The sequence below is a fragment of the Amborella trichopoda genome, chromosome 13, assembly GCF_054954075.1.
Source record: "Amborella trichopoda isolate Santa Cruz 75 chromosome 13, AtrichopodaSantaCruz75HAP2 v2.0, whole genome shotgun sequence".
Lineage (NCBI taxonomy): Eukaryota > Viridiplantae > Streptophyta > Magnoliopsida > Amborellales > Amborellaceae > Amborella > Amborella trichopoda.
Genome location: NC_142348.1, coordinates 6,797,932 through 6,812,065, shown reverse-complemented (window position 1 = coordinate 6,812,065; position 14,134 = coordinate 6,797,932). Strand labels below are relative to the sequence as shown.

Here is a 14,134-nt window from a genome sequence, read left to right as displayed (position 1 = left end):
TTGGGCTTCCTAAGGGCAGGGCTCATGGGCCTCAACATGGACCCTACCCAGCCCGGAAACCCACAGGCCAGCTTGGGCCCACTAGCAGCCCTACTTTGAGCACAACCCGGCCCAATGACATTCTAGATGAGCCGTAGTTTAACCCATAGAGTGCACCATCATGCTCAAAAGAACCTTGTCTAATCTCCACCCTCTATCTACCATATAATCACAAGAAGCATAGCATACACACCCTTTGGAGCATACCTAAACCTAATGTACTTAAAGCTTAGTGGAATCTTCAATAAGGTCCAGCGTTTGCAAACTCAGCCGGTCCAACTCAAAACAGGCAGGTCAAACTGGACCCGGGCACTGGTCGATCCGGTTTTTATTAGTTTCGGTGGTCCGGCCAAGTATTTTAAAAAAATTCCAAAAATTAAGGGAATTGTTTGTAATGTGTTTTTTAATATATTTTTATTATTTTGATAAAGATTGGAAAGTGTTTTGACATAAATACTTATTTTATTTTACATTGTTTCCATCTTTTCAAAAAATTTTATAAATACTCCAAAGCACAAATCGATTTTTTAAAATCCATTTTTTTCACTATTTTTCGACTTCATTTGAATGTGCTTTGTTTAATCATGTTTTAAATATATTTTCAAATATTTTTGGACTTTTTTTGTATTTTCATTTGTTGGACCACCGGGGACATATGCGTAGGTAGGCCGGTTTACTGTTTACTCGGACCCAACCCTTGTCAGGTTCGATTTTTCAAACACTGATAAGGTCGCATGGTCCGAAATTCAATACAAGTCTTTATCCTTATGGAAGTTGTATGTTTTTGAATGGAAATACCTAGCTTTCTTTGGATGGGCTGGAGGACCCATCCTAAGATGGAGGTATCTAATTTGGTTGCTTTATTAATCATGTTGGGACCCTTGTCCTAATAAAAGTGGGACCCTGGTCCTAATAAAAGTGCATTTCGTGCCACACATGTACTTGTATTCCCAGCTTGCATGAAGTGGAAAGTGCCAGCTTGCATGAAGTGAAAAGTAAGGAGGACAATTATACGGGCACTTCACATCCCAATCCATTGGATGTTTTGGTTCGTGTAAATTTTCTGCGAGTACGCCTTAACATAACCTGTTGGAATAGGACGGCCAATGACCGGCGGCTCAGTCCGGTTGGCCTGGCCCTAAAAAACCAGTATACAAATTTTGGCTTAAGGTTTGGGCCAGGACCATTACTAGCCTTACCCGGCACGATTGGCCTAACTTGGCTCTCTGTTTTTTTCGATTTTTGTTTTTTTTGGCTATCCCTTGTTGCCACCTTTAGTTTGGAAGGATTATCAATGTAGTTAACAAAAATTATACAGTATGACTATTTAACCTTGGTATAAAGTGGGCACAATTAATCTTGATCATTGGATATGAAATTGGTTGGCTGTATTTATTCCATTGAAGAATCTCAACGTTCAAAAGATATTCACACCCAAGCTATCAAATTTCATATCAAAAGTATTATAAGTAAGTGTGGCTTCCTTGTACCAACGATAAATGGTCTCATTCTATGCAAACCCTATTGTCAAGGTGGTTGATTTAGAGAGAGGAGCATGTATGCTATGTCATTCGGGAGCAATACTAGACATTTACTTCCTCAATTAGAAGATTTAAACGGGAGATTTTTCTAGATCTAAAATTTTGAAAACCACCCAATCGATTAATTTTAAGATGAAAAGTTTGAAATTTGAGTTTTGAAACTCATAAATCTCATTCTCAAATTGGAGGGAATGTATTCAATCTTGAGACGTTATTTTTTTTCAAATGCATAATAGAATGGTTTTTTTTAAATGAAGTCGGTCCGTAAATTGAAGAGGTTACATCCCAAAATTTAGAGATCATAACAATACTCCAAAACATTGTTTTGCCCGAGGGAGTAGATAGATAGGATACTTCCAAGGGAATGTTAAATCTTTTGGCTAGATAGAGGGGGTGCGTTTGAAATCTAAGAAAAAGGTGCTAATGGCCACATTCGCCTTCGGGTTCCATATTTCTTGTGCTTGAGAGAGAGTGAGTGAGGGACAGCACATATTTGAGCCTAGAGAGAGAGAGAGGGGTCCCCATTCCGTGACAGGCTTGAGAGAGACATATATTTGAGCCAAGAGAGAGAGAGAGAGAGAGACCATTTATAGCCAAGAAGTCAAATATCGAAAAGACTTGGTTGGTTTTGTTTTTTTTTTTTGTGAATTTATTGAGTGAATGAGATTACAAGTAAAAGCAAAGAACAAAAGAAATGGTTTTTATGGCTGATATTAGCCATAGTGCCATCCAATCAGTGGAAGAGAGAGTGAGAGAGATGAAACCACGTAAAGGGCTGGCATAAAGATCCATGGTGGTCCCTAGTCCACTCCACCACCAGACATTCTAGATGTGTACGACTTCAAGTTCTACGAAATGGTTTTTGCGTAGAATTCGTTGAGAAGGAATGCTCCTCCTGATACGCATTTACATTTTTGCCTAGCATCTCTCTCTCTTCGCAAAACCGGCCCGTACGACCTAGACCCGGCTGGCTTATCCATAACTAGTCATTGGCCGTAGTCTATTTTGGCTGGTTAGGATAGTCAAGCCACGAACTTTAAAACAAAAAATTTCAAAAAGATTATAAATATCCAAAAAAAAATAAGAAATTTGTTTGTAATAGGTTTTGTAATGTTTTCTATTGTTTTAGAAAATATTGGGAATTATTTTAGTAATAATAATTATTTTCACATTTTCTTTTTTTTTGGATTATTTTTAATAATACCCTTTGACACAAATTAATTTTCTTAAAATCTATTTTTTAACTAAATTTTTAATCTCATTTGGATGTATTTTCGTTTAAGGATAATGGTTTGATAGGGCTGCCGTCCTACCAAATTAAGTACAGCCTCGCCTCATTACTCATCAAAAATTACAATTCAAGCATCGATAAACCTTTACACCGATGATTATCTTGGTTTAAACGTTAGGGTTGTAAAAAAATGAGTGATCATAACAAACTATCTAGATCGTCCATTTCACCCTAAAAATAAGTGTTTATAGATCTACTTTTTTTTTAGTTTCAAATTTTATTGTCCGTATTGAAAATTGATTTTAGAGCCGTCATGAAGATTTTCGTTGTCGAAAGTGCTTTCTAGATGGGGAATAGAGGTGAAGTTTTATTTTGTTTTCATAAAACCTAGGCCTTATAGAAACTTCATCTTTTTTTTAATTATACTTAAAACATAATTTTTGAGATTTAAAAAAAAAAATTAACCCTTTTTAACCTGGCCGAGACCTGCAGCCTGCGCAGACAGGAGACTTAGGACCGATTACCCAAACTGGTTCGTGGTTATATGGGCCGGAGTCCATTCTTGGGGCGCGTTTTCTCCCCCCCCCCCCCCCATTGATGCATTAACATTTATGCTTAACCTATATCTCATCCATTGCTAAGGTGAACTCCACACTTTTGTCCGGACCACTTCAAGGGAGAAAGACGCACAAATTCGTCCATATTCAGAGAGAGAACGTGGGTTTATGTCATGTCCTGTGTCAAAGTATTGGTAGGACCCTTTACAATGGCAAAAATTTGCAGCTCTTATTGACGTTTGGGTAGGGCCATGAGGCTCTGAATGCTAAGATAATGGCTGATGGAGTCTTGAGCGCCATAAAAAGTTTGGTTGTTGAAAGTGCCATTCTATCAATAACCCATCTTACGATTGCCAGCCAGACATCATTAGAGTTTGCTTTAGAGAAGGAAACTGGACGTGATTGGAACTTAGATAGAAAGAGAGAGACACGTGGTTGCAGTAGATTGGGCCGTCCGTTAACAGAATTTAAGGCAATGTTGTTGGATTCGTTTTAATTCGGCCGAATTATTCGGGGTAGATCGAAGAGAAGCGAAGATTGAGTGTATTTGCTTTGGCTTGCTTCGGGCATTATGAAGTCATTCTCTGAGTCTGCCGAAGCACTAAATTGGATCAAACCAGAAAAGACTCCAAAGCTAATATGACGAAACTTCGGCGTGTTTGGCGCCGATAATGTCACAGTATATTGAAATCTAAAGACGTTAGACCAATCGATTATGGAGAATTTTTTCTAGAGTGATTTACGTGCGGACCCTAAATTTTTTTCTAAAATACAAAGTGTTCTATTTATAGATGGAAATTACAAGGAAAATCGGTCAACCTATTTTTTTTTATTTTTTCAAAATTACCCCGATCCGAGAACATCCTTGGACTGAAATTTAATTTTTGTTTTTAGTTTTTTTGTTAGTAGGGAATTTTCCTACTAACAAAAAAAATTTAAAATTAGGACCGAGGACATCTTCAAACTTGAGAGGCAATTTTAGAAACAATAAAAAAAATATAGGTTGACCAACCTTCTTCATAATTTCTGCCTATAAATAGAGCATTTCATATTTTAAAAAATATCTTAGGGTCCGTGCGTAAATCACTCTACTATCTAGGTAAGGGAACTTCCTCAGTTAGAAGTCGAGACCGGATATGGTACATGAAGGCTGTTGGTTCGGCGAGGCTTATCGATGGCAAAGTATCAAGCTAGGAGGTCGTTGAAGATTATCCACATAGATGCATTTGGCAAGTAAAATAACACTGCGCTAGTTTCATATATTTCCAAAATTAGGATAAAATTGGATATAATTACAAAATATGGATTTTCCATTAAAATTTCTATTGTTAAAATAATGCCTTTGTAAAAATAAGGGGAAACTAAAACAGAATTTTGTTAAACCAATTTTTTTAATGTATTAACATGTCCTATATTTTCCAAATATGACTGCGAATCACGATTTGATCCCCCATAAGGGTGGAACGCAAGATATAGGCCAGGGCAAAAGGAACCGGGCCGTGGCTTACTCTTCGGCGAAGTGGCTCGGCCCAGCCCTGTTGACGGTATCGGACAGGGCGGACCCCTAGATATTATTTCTTTCTCTAAATTCATTAAAATATATGTATATATATATGAAAAAACCCATTGGTTTAGAGAAGGCAGCGGCTCCATCCAGAAAGCAAGACTAGAAATCAGGCTTCCAATCAGACTCCAGACCCATTGCCACCCCTAACCAAAAGGATTATTTGCTAGTCTCTTGCTTCAAATTTTTTTTTTTTTATTTTATTTTATTTTATTTTATTTTATTTGTAGATCAGTAAAGATTACAGGTCCCTACCCATTTTGGAAAGAGTCAAATTTTTTTAGTGTTAATGAGAATAGAGGCCATGGCTTTTAACTGAGGATCATGTAATGCTACCGCCGTGACCCAGCCCCATTCCCAGTCCACCTAGCTTTTGATGGTTCTTTTAGCAATTTGACCATCCATAATTGGCTTCTTGTAAATTTATATTAAACAAGTTTACAGCTTAGATCTCTCAAAGAAACAACAATATTTTCAGTTAGTTACTCATGGTTTCACCATCTTCTTCTTCTTTTTCTTCTGTTAACCTATACCTGTTAATTATTATTATTATTTTTTTTTTTTTTTTCTTGTGCTTGTTTTCGACCACATTTTTTGTCCTTTCTTTGTGGTGTTTTCATAAATTTCAGTTACTCTTTGAAATTATATATGTATATGAATTAATGTAGTAAACCGATATTTTGGTGAAATGTCATATGGCCAGTGCAAAATTTCACCGAAATGTTTTCAGAGTCTTCAAACCGAAATTGATGTAACTTGGTATTACATAGGGTCACCGAGCAGCCTCCCTCTTATGCTCACATGCATCTACTCGGTATTACGAACTGTCACCCGGCAGCTTCCCTCTTACACTCACATGCATCTTTTTGGCTTGGCGGAAAATGTTTTGTTCAGTTCTCGTTGTCTCTCATGAGTTGCTGTCACCTCGGGCTTTTTTAAGCATCTTTCCGACCTCTAGGTAAAAAAATGTTGTTATGATCCTTTGGTAATCCTTTGTCTCTCACGATGTGACATTCATGGCCATGTTACTCTCCATCTTCTCACCACCTTCGTTCACATCCGCTCCATTGCCAGTCCCCACCGTATTGGTCGAACAATAATGGGGTTAAATTATGCTGAATAGGAAAAGGGGCCTACTAACCAATAGCTCACCTGCATTATGTCAAGTCTGCAAAAAACAGGATTGGACACTAATTTTGCCAATTTTAAAGCCAAAATTGGGGCATTAAAAAGATTAAAAAAATAGTACTTCTTTGTGGCTTTTAAATTAGGTGCCAGCTTAATAGCATTGATAGTAGTCTCTTTCAAAACACGAATGGGATTATATACACTGAGACAGTTACCTTCATACAAAAAGGTCAAAGACCCTTAAGCACTAAACTAGAATGTCTGGGAAAATTTTTTGGGACTTTTAGGATAATTGGTACCCCCTAGCCAAGTCTGCGTATTTGATTTTGCACAATATTAAAACTAAAATAAAATAAAATAAACAAAACCAATAAGTTATTGGTTCGAGTCGAAGCGGCTGAATCAACAAGCCAACTAAGTCGACTCAGCCATTCTAAAAGAAAATGTAAACAAGGTTTAAAAACTTTAAACAAAGTTCAGAATTCTCAAAATATTCAAATAAGAAAATAATAATAATAATATTACATTAAAATAAGGGATTATAGATAATGATGACCATTTACTTTCTTACAAGGATGATAGAATTACTCCTATCCATTAAATGTCAAATTGGATGGCATGGGGTGTGTCACAACGTTAGAGAAAATTTATGTGAACTTTGAATCTAGTTAATGGCATAGTCACAACCACGTCATTTAAAATCTAAAAGATAAGAGTGATTGAGTGATTGTGAATAAATGATTTTTTTGTATACTTTACCATCATGATTTGCCAGTGATTTGATTAGAGCAATAATTTAGAGAGGGTGAGATAAAAAATAGCATAATTTGATCCAATTTTTAAAACATTGGTTTCATTAGATGATGGATGATTGTGTCTTTTTTTTACTTGTATATTTCTCAAAACAAAAAATTAAAGCACCAAAACGGATTAGAGACTTTAAAAAAGGAGATGGTAACAACCACCCAGTTCCAAAAAAAATAAAAAGAAAACCCTACTTTCCCTCTATATAAAGGGGGACATATTAGGGCAACCCATAACTTGAACCCACTCTTTTCCTTCAAAAATGTCTCTAGAGGGCCTCTGGCTTTACAAGTTGCTCCGCTTCAGTCCAACAAGCCATGAGAAAAAACCAGCTTTCCATTACTCAATGATGTTCCTTCTAATCCTTCTCATTATGACAGCATCCATTGTTGCCACAGTTAAGCTCTCTAGCCCCAAGAACCAACACCCAATTCCTCACATTAATGCAGTTTCAAAAGCCAGAATCTCAGCTTGCAAAACCACACTTTACCCCATTGCCTGTGAATCATCGATGGCTAGCTTCGCTCAACACACATCGAACCCCGTTCGCCTCTTCGAGCACTCAGTTCGGTACGCCATGGACCGAGCTGTCTCGGCTAGGGACCTCGCTTTGAATTTGACAAATACAGGAATGGTGCACGGAAAGTTCACATATTCGGGTATGAATGATTGCTTGGAGCTTTTAGAGGACAGTATAGGCCAACTTTTCGACTCACTTGATGAGCGAAAAAGGCCGAGTCCCGATGATATTCATACTTGGCTTAGTTCAGCTCTAACAAATCAAGCTACTTGCCTTGAAGGTCTAGAAAAACTGAAAATCAAGGCCTTGAAGGACTTAATGGATGCTAGGGCCCTTGGTCTCATGCAGGATATAAGTAACACTTTGGCTCTTTACAAGTATTCTTGGAGAAAATTTACACCACCCAAAACTCGTAGATTGCTATCAATCACTGATAATAATGGTGATGATGATGATAATGTTTATAATGGGTTTTTTTCAAAATGGGCTTTTAAATTGTTTTCCAGTAGTGATCTTAGGGATAGAATCCTTATTAGTAATAATAGTAAAGGCCATGATAGCAATAGTATTAAAAACATTGGTGATGATAATAAACCTCATAATATGGGTGGGGAATTTCGAAAATTAGTTTCCTTTACAAGTTCATCATCTAATTTACCCTCTAATAACATTAGTACTAATATTGTTGGTGCTAGTACTCATAAGAAAGAAACTAATGAAAATGTGTATGAGGCCCAATCGAAAGGCGGATTTCCGGAGTGGGTGTCAGTCGCAGAGCGGAGGCTTCTAGAAGCTTCTAGAGAGGAGATAAAGCCCCAAGCCGTGGTGGCATTGGATGGGAGCGGGACCCACATGAGCTTGGCTCAAGCCTTGAAAGCCGTTCCCGGTGGGTCGGGCCGGCAGGTCATTTATATGAAGACAGGGGTATATAAGGAAACCATAAAAATTCCAAGGTCGCATAGTAACGTTATGTTGGTGGGAGATGGGAAGGGGAAAACGATCATAACCAGCAATCATAACGCCGAGGATGGGTGGACAACTTTTCAGTCGGCAACTTTTGGTGAGTCCGCTTCAATCTTTATTTCAGCTTCGAATTTCGTTTGATTTCGTTGATTGCACAGAAATCTAATAGGTTGCTCTTTAAATGTTTTGGCTATAAATTTCGGGTGAGATATCATTCTTTTGAATGAGACTACCGAAATTTACGTTATGGGATTGCCGTTACTTTTTGAGTTAAAGCAACTACCTAGGCCCAACTTGTCGGCACCGAGGAAAGGGCTCGGGTGATGGCGGTAGCATCCCCACACTTAGTCTTACCGATAACAATTCACTAATACCTTCAAACATGTAACTCCTAATCTACTAAATTGGGTAGTGGTTGTCTTTCCCCACTGAATTACTCCAAAAAAGAAAAAACTTGTTGGCACCAAAATTTATGTTAGGGACGGTGCGGTTATTTCGGGAGTTGAGCAATAAGTTAGGCTTACTGGATCATACATTGTTCTTTTTTTTTTTCTTTTGTTTTTTTCAAATATATATAGTCAAAGAGGACCAAGCGATTCAACCGGTGAATAGGTGAAACAATACCTTTTTCTATACGGTTCAACCAATGAGCCGGGATGGGATTTGAGTTGCGTTGAGCTGGCGAACTAGCCGGTACAATTACTAGACTGACCAGTCTACCAGGCCTAAAGTGAACCTATAACAAGTCCAAATTTGGAGCATAGAAAGACATTTTTTGCGTCCATTTTTTACATGTTTTATAAGAAAAAAAAGTCTATGAGGGGTTTCTTTTCTTTTTTTCAAAAATTATAGATAATCCCCAAAATCAACTTTCGAGATATCCTACCCCCAAAACATTTTGTATCCCATCTTAAAATATTTATCCCCAACTCAAAAAATCAATAAATCTAAGATAAAAATACCCTTACTCTCTCTCTCTTCTCCTCTATTTTAGGGTCAAATGACATTGGGCCTCTACTCTCTACCTCTATGCCCAAACTTTTTCTCTCTCTCCCCACACTCTCTTTCTCCCAAAGTAAAAGAGACCCATTTCACTCTCTCTCTACTCAAACTCGCTCTTGTTCTATCGAAAAAACTCTACTAAAACCCACTTTCTCTCTTTCTCTCTCTCTTTCTACCTGCCCTCTCTCTATCACAGGTATCTCTTTCTACCCACCCTATCTTTCTCTCTACTTGAAATCTCAACCCATTTCGTTATCTCTCTCTTTCTCTCTCTGTACCCAACAACAATAAAAATTCACATACCTATCTCAACGTCACTTGCTAGCAGTTGGAAACTTCCATGACGATCTCCAAAAAGGCTAAACAAGTTATGAAAATGGCTCCAATCATCGATGAAAACGATCAATGGATTGCAGTCAACTCCATGGTTGTTCAGCTCGGCAATATACTTACAGAGGAGGAGAGGAGCTGATGCTCCTTTATTTCTTAGAAAAACTCAAGCAACACGCAGAGAAATCAAATGGGAAGCTATTGATTTTATAGCGAAACCATGAAATCGTGAATATAGTAGGGGATTTCAAGAAGGTTACAAAAGTTGGTCTTGAGGAATTCAAGAATTGGGGATACTAGTTTTCTATATGAATTCACATTAAAAACCTTTGCAACATATTGGAAAAACGAATTAACATTTTTAATGGACTCAAGAATTACCCACCTGGAATTAGGGCTACAATAGCTACTTTGAGGCCTGAAGGCCCAATTTCTAAGTGCTTTTTTGCTAATAACCCAATGTTTTTAATGGTGGTTGGCTCTATTTTTTCTTGGTGGGATCCTCCTTGGCCATGCTTATCGAGGCTTTGATTGGATTAATAAGGAGGTTAAGGAACATATCAATAGGTTAAAAGGGTGATTTGCACTAGGCTTTGTTAGGGGCAGGGACTCTCTGGTTTGGTTAAGGAAATTTTCAGAGCAATCTAACAAGAATTGCGAGTGTTCTCTTCTTGAACATGCTTTAGTGTGATTTTGAGGAGAGAGAGGGCGAGTAGAGAGAGATGATGGGTGTTGAGAGAGGGAGAGAGAGAGGGCGGGTGAGAGAGAGGTAGAGAGAGTGAGAGATAGGGCGGGTAGAGAGAGGAAAGAGAAATTGTTGCCAATAGCACGTGACTAAAAAAATTAGGGGAAGAGAGATGGAAAGGATATTTTCATCTCAAATTTATTGAATTTATGGTTTGGAGATAAATAAAAGAACAAACAGTGTTGGGGTTTAGGATATAATACAAATAATATTGGGGGTTGGATGTTTGGAAAGTTTATTTTAGAGGTATCTATAATTTTCTTTTTCTTTGTTTTCATCCTATTAAATGTATACAAAGGAAAAAATAAAAATAACAATAATTGAGATTTTTCATAAAAAAGAAATTAAGGGAGAAAAGGAGGAGGTTTAAGGAAAAAAAGGAAGAGGTATCTATAATTTTCCCTGTATATTATTCAATACCTTCTCTCTTTCGACACTCAAACCTCAAGTGGTAGTCGTCGATAGGCAGTGACATTTTCCGACCAAGTTTCAGGGGTATGAATATGAAATTGTATACAATTTTTATACAAATTGTATGAATATGAAATTTGGTACGTACAATCTTCTCATTGGGGCGTACATATAAAAAATATTAAAAATAAATTTTCGATAAAATATAATGACCAAAATACCCCTTAAAACTTTCAGGGGTATTTTTTGATCATTTTATTTTATTGAAAATATTTTTTTAATATTTTTCTCTAGTGCGAGTTTAATAGAGGATTGGACGTCCAAAATTTAGTGTCTAAATAGTTTATAGAAAAAAATTAAAAATAAAATAATGTAGAAACATGACATTGCCCAAACCCTTTTTGCCCTTTGCTTTTTTTCTTTTTATTTTTTTTTTTTTCAAATTTTTTTTTTTTTTCTTTCAATCTATTAGCCGGTCCTAGAAAGGGCTGGGCCTAGATTGTGCCCGGGTCTCTTCGATCTGGACTAGGCTATGGTTGTGCCTGGGCCTCTTCGGTCTAGACTAGGCTAGGCTTACGCTGGCCTTCTAGGGACAAGGGGCATGGCTGCCCTAGGCCAAGTCCGGCTCATTTTTCCACCAGGCAGAAAAGGAACTCCGTCAAGGCTAGGTCCGCACATTTGGGCTTTCTTGGAAATTGCAAAGGTCCAAACCCCCCACCTCCCACACGTAAAATGTATCTCTCACTAAGTCTTCGTTAAAAAATGTTTGACAAACTTTAAGAGTTCAAGCCGAGGGCCTCACATAAGTCGACATATGTTTATTACAGAGCCGGGAATAAGGGATAACAGATCAATGTATCTCAAATTTTATTTTATGCATCTCGTACCTCATTTGTATCTTAAGAAATAAGACGGTTCAATGATGTCAACCTCAAACGGCCTTTTGGACCGGTCATGGCCACTCAATCTGGGCACTACCCTACTTACAGCAAGTCTAAAAAAAATTAACTAGATATTATCCTTGAATAGAGGGGTAATTTTTTTTTAACAAAAAAAATAAAATTTAATGATCCTCCACATAATTTTCACCCAAAATTAGCTTATTTTATATTTTCCTAATTTTTTGTGTCCATACATATATTACTCAAAACTAAAATAAAGAAATAAAAGTATACATCACGGCCCATTCCATATTCACCTTACATCATCATGGCTCCATAGAAGGGACCAAAACGGCTTATTTGAGTCCCATCATCCATTGAATATCAAAACACCCTTAAGATAAGTGTTGAAGGAATTACGAGATCTTTTCACCTTCTTTACAGCGGCGACTGGACCAGGGTTCATGGCAAGGGATATAACATTCGAGAACACAGCAGGACCCGCCAAGCACCAAGGTGTGGCCCTCCGGTTGGGGTCCGACCGCTCCGTCATCTACCGCTGCAGTATCGTCGGGTACCAAGACACACTTTACGCTCACTCGAACCGTCAATTCTACAGAGAGACCGACATCTATGGCACTGTTGACTTCATCTTCGGAAATGCAGCGGCGGTCTTCCAAAGTTGCAACCTCTATGCAAGAAAGCCTATGTCTGACCAAAGGATAACATACACGGCCCAAGGCCGCAAAGACCCAAATCAGAATACCGGATTTTCAATACACAATTGTAAGATCACGGCAGCCTCCGACCTTGTCCCAGTAAAAAGCAGTATTCCTACATATCTCGGCCGGCCATGGCAAGAATTTTCGAGAACAGTAATAATGCAATCCTTTTTAGATGATTTAATAAGGCCAGCCGGATGGCTAGAGTGGTCCGGAAATTTCGCTCTTAAAAGTTTGTACTATGGGGAGTACATGAACAAGGGGCCGGGCGCCGGTCTGTCAGACCGGGTCCGGTGGCCGGGGTACAAAGGGGAGCTGACTGTTGATGATGCAACCAAATTTACTGTGGCTCAATTCATATCTGGGAATTCTTGGTTACCTGCAACTGGCGTATCCTTCGACTCGGGGCTCATTGCTTAGGCTGCAACTGGGGTATCCTTAGACTCGGGGCTCATTGCTTAGGCTTCAACTTTGCTTCACGCTTTATTCGGAGATGGGGATTCGGGAATTTGTTTTGGTTATTGGGACTTATAACCTTGCTTTTTTGGCTTATTATCCCTTGCGTTTGCATTCCTCGTGTGCATGTTAGACACGTGTAGGGTCGCATGTTGATAGACTGGGTTACGTGTGCACGTAGTTTTCTAGTGAAAAAGAAAGAATTTTCACTTTTTTGGGTTGGTAATTCTCTGGCTTTTGAAAGACAGAAATGCCCCTAGTGGAATTGATGAGTGGGACTTGGAAATTGGGTCATGGTTATGGGGGGTATTTTAGTCTTTCTTCAGAACTGAGAAGACCAAGTTTGTTTGTCCTCTGATGTATGTTAGCTGTGATTGGGAGGGTATTTGTGTTATTTTTGGGATTCAAAACCCAAATTTGTAGTTGATTTTTTCTGCTACCAATAATTAGATGTCAATGATAATTGTACATTTTCAAGTGTCAATCTTATATAAGATATTAATCTGAAGGAAAGGTATACAATGAGATGATTGACTTCTGGTGTAAATGGTCACACATAATCTTGGCCATTGGATATGGAATTAAGTGGCTGCATTTATTTTATGGGTGTAGTTTGTATAAGGTTGAGGCTCTAAACAATTAAAGTAAACCACACCTTCAAATAGTATCGAGAAATGTGATTTCAATATTGGACATTTTTGTGATAGCCTTAAAATAAAATTTTCGTCTCTAACTATAAAAATTAAAGTTTCAAAAATAATATAGATCGAGCAGATCTATGAAAACATGAAAATCCTAAAAATTGATGGTTCAATTTCTAAAACTTGAAATCCTTTTTTTTTTTTTTTTTTTTTAAATGTCCATACATCTCGAGATCGATATGACCAATTTGAGGATAGTTGAGCATCAAAATATTTCTTCTAGTGAAATTTTTTAGATGTGCGTTAATTTGATTGTTTAGAACCTCATACTTATATTAAATATTTCCTTATCCTATGGACCAAGCTCAAAGTTCAAAAGATATGTTATTGAACTTTGTAACATACCAAAACTACCATACTTTACATCGGATGGTTCTAAGTAATTTTGACCTTCTTGCATTAAATGTATGCAGCCTCATTATATACAATCTCGTTTCTTAATGTGGAATTTTTCATTGATCTCTCATAAGGACAAATAAAAGATAAAAATCATAAAAAGGAGAAGTCTACTGCAAGTGTCCAGTTTCATGAATCCACTA

The 14,134-nt window shown here is 37.6% G+C and overlaps 1 protein-coding gene across 1 annotated transcript; it reads left to right on the top strand.

The window, feature by feature from the left end:
* The first annotated feature begins 7,036 nt into the window (after positions 1–7,036).
* On the top strand, positions 7,037–13,416 carry LOC18423935 (putative pectinesterase/pectinesterase inhibitor 35). Its single transcript, XM_006828550.4, has 2 exons — positions 7,037–8,444; positions 12,161–13,416. Exons 1-2 carry the CDS (start codon positions 7,127–7,129, stop codon positions 12,856–12,858), a joined length of 2,016 nt encoding a protein of 671 aa, XP_006828613.3. The 5' UTR covers positions 7,037–7,126; the 3' UTR covers positions 12,859–13,416.
* Positions 13,417–14,134: the final 718 nt, after the last annotated feature.

What these genes read in the sequence shown, in the direction of transcription:
- LOC18423935 (XM_006828550.4), top strand. Translation starts at nt 7,127, where the DNA reads ATGTCTCTAGAGGGCCTCTGGCTTTACAAGTTGCTCCGCTTCAGTCCA. An exon ending in TTTTCAGTCGGCAACTTTTG is followed by an intron (nt 8,445 to 12,160) that starts GTGAGTCCGCTT and finishes CCTTCTTTACAG; the next exon opens with CGGCGACTGGACCAGGGTTC.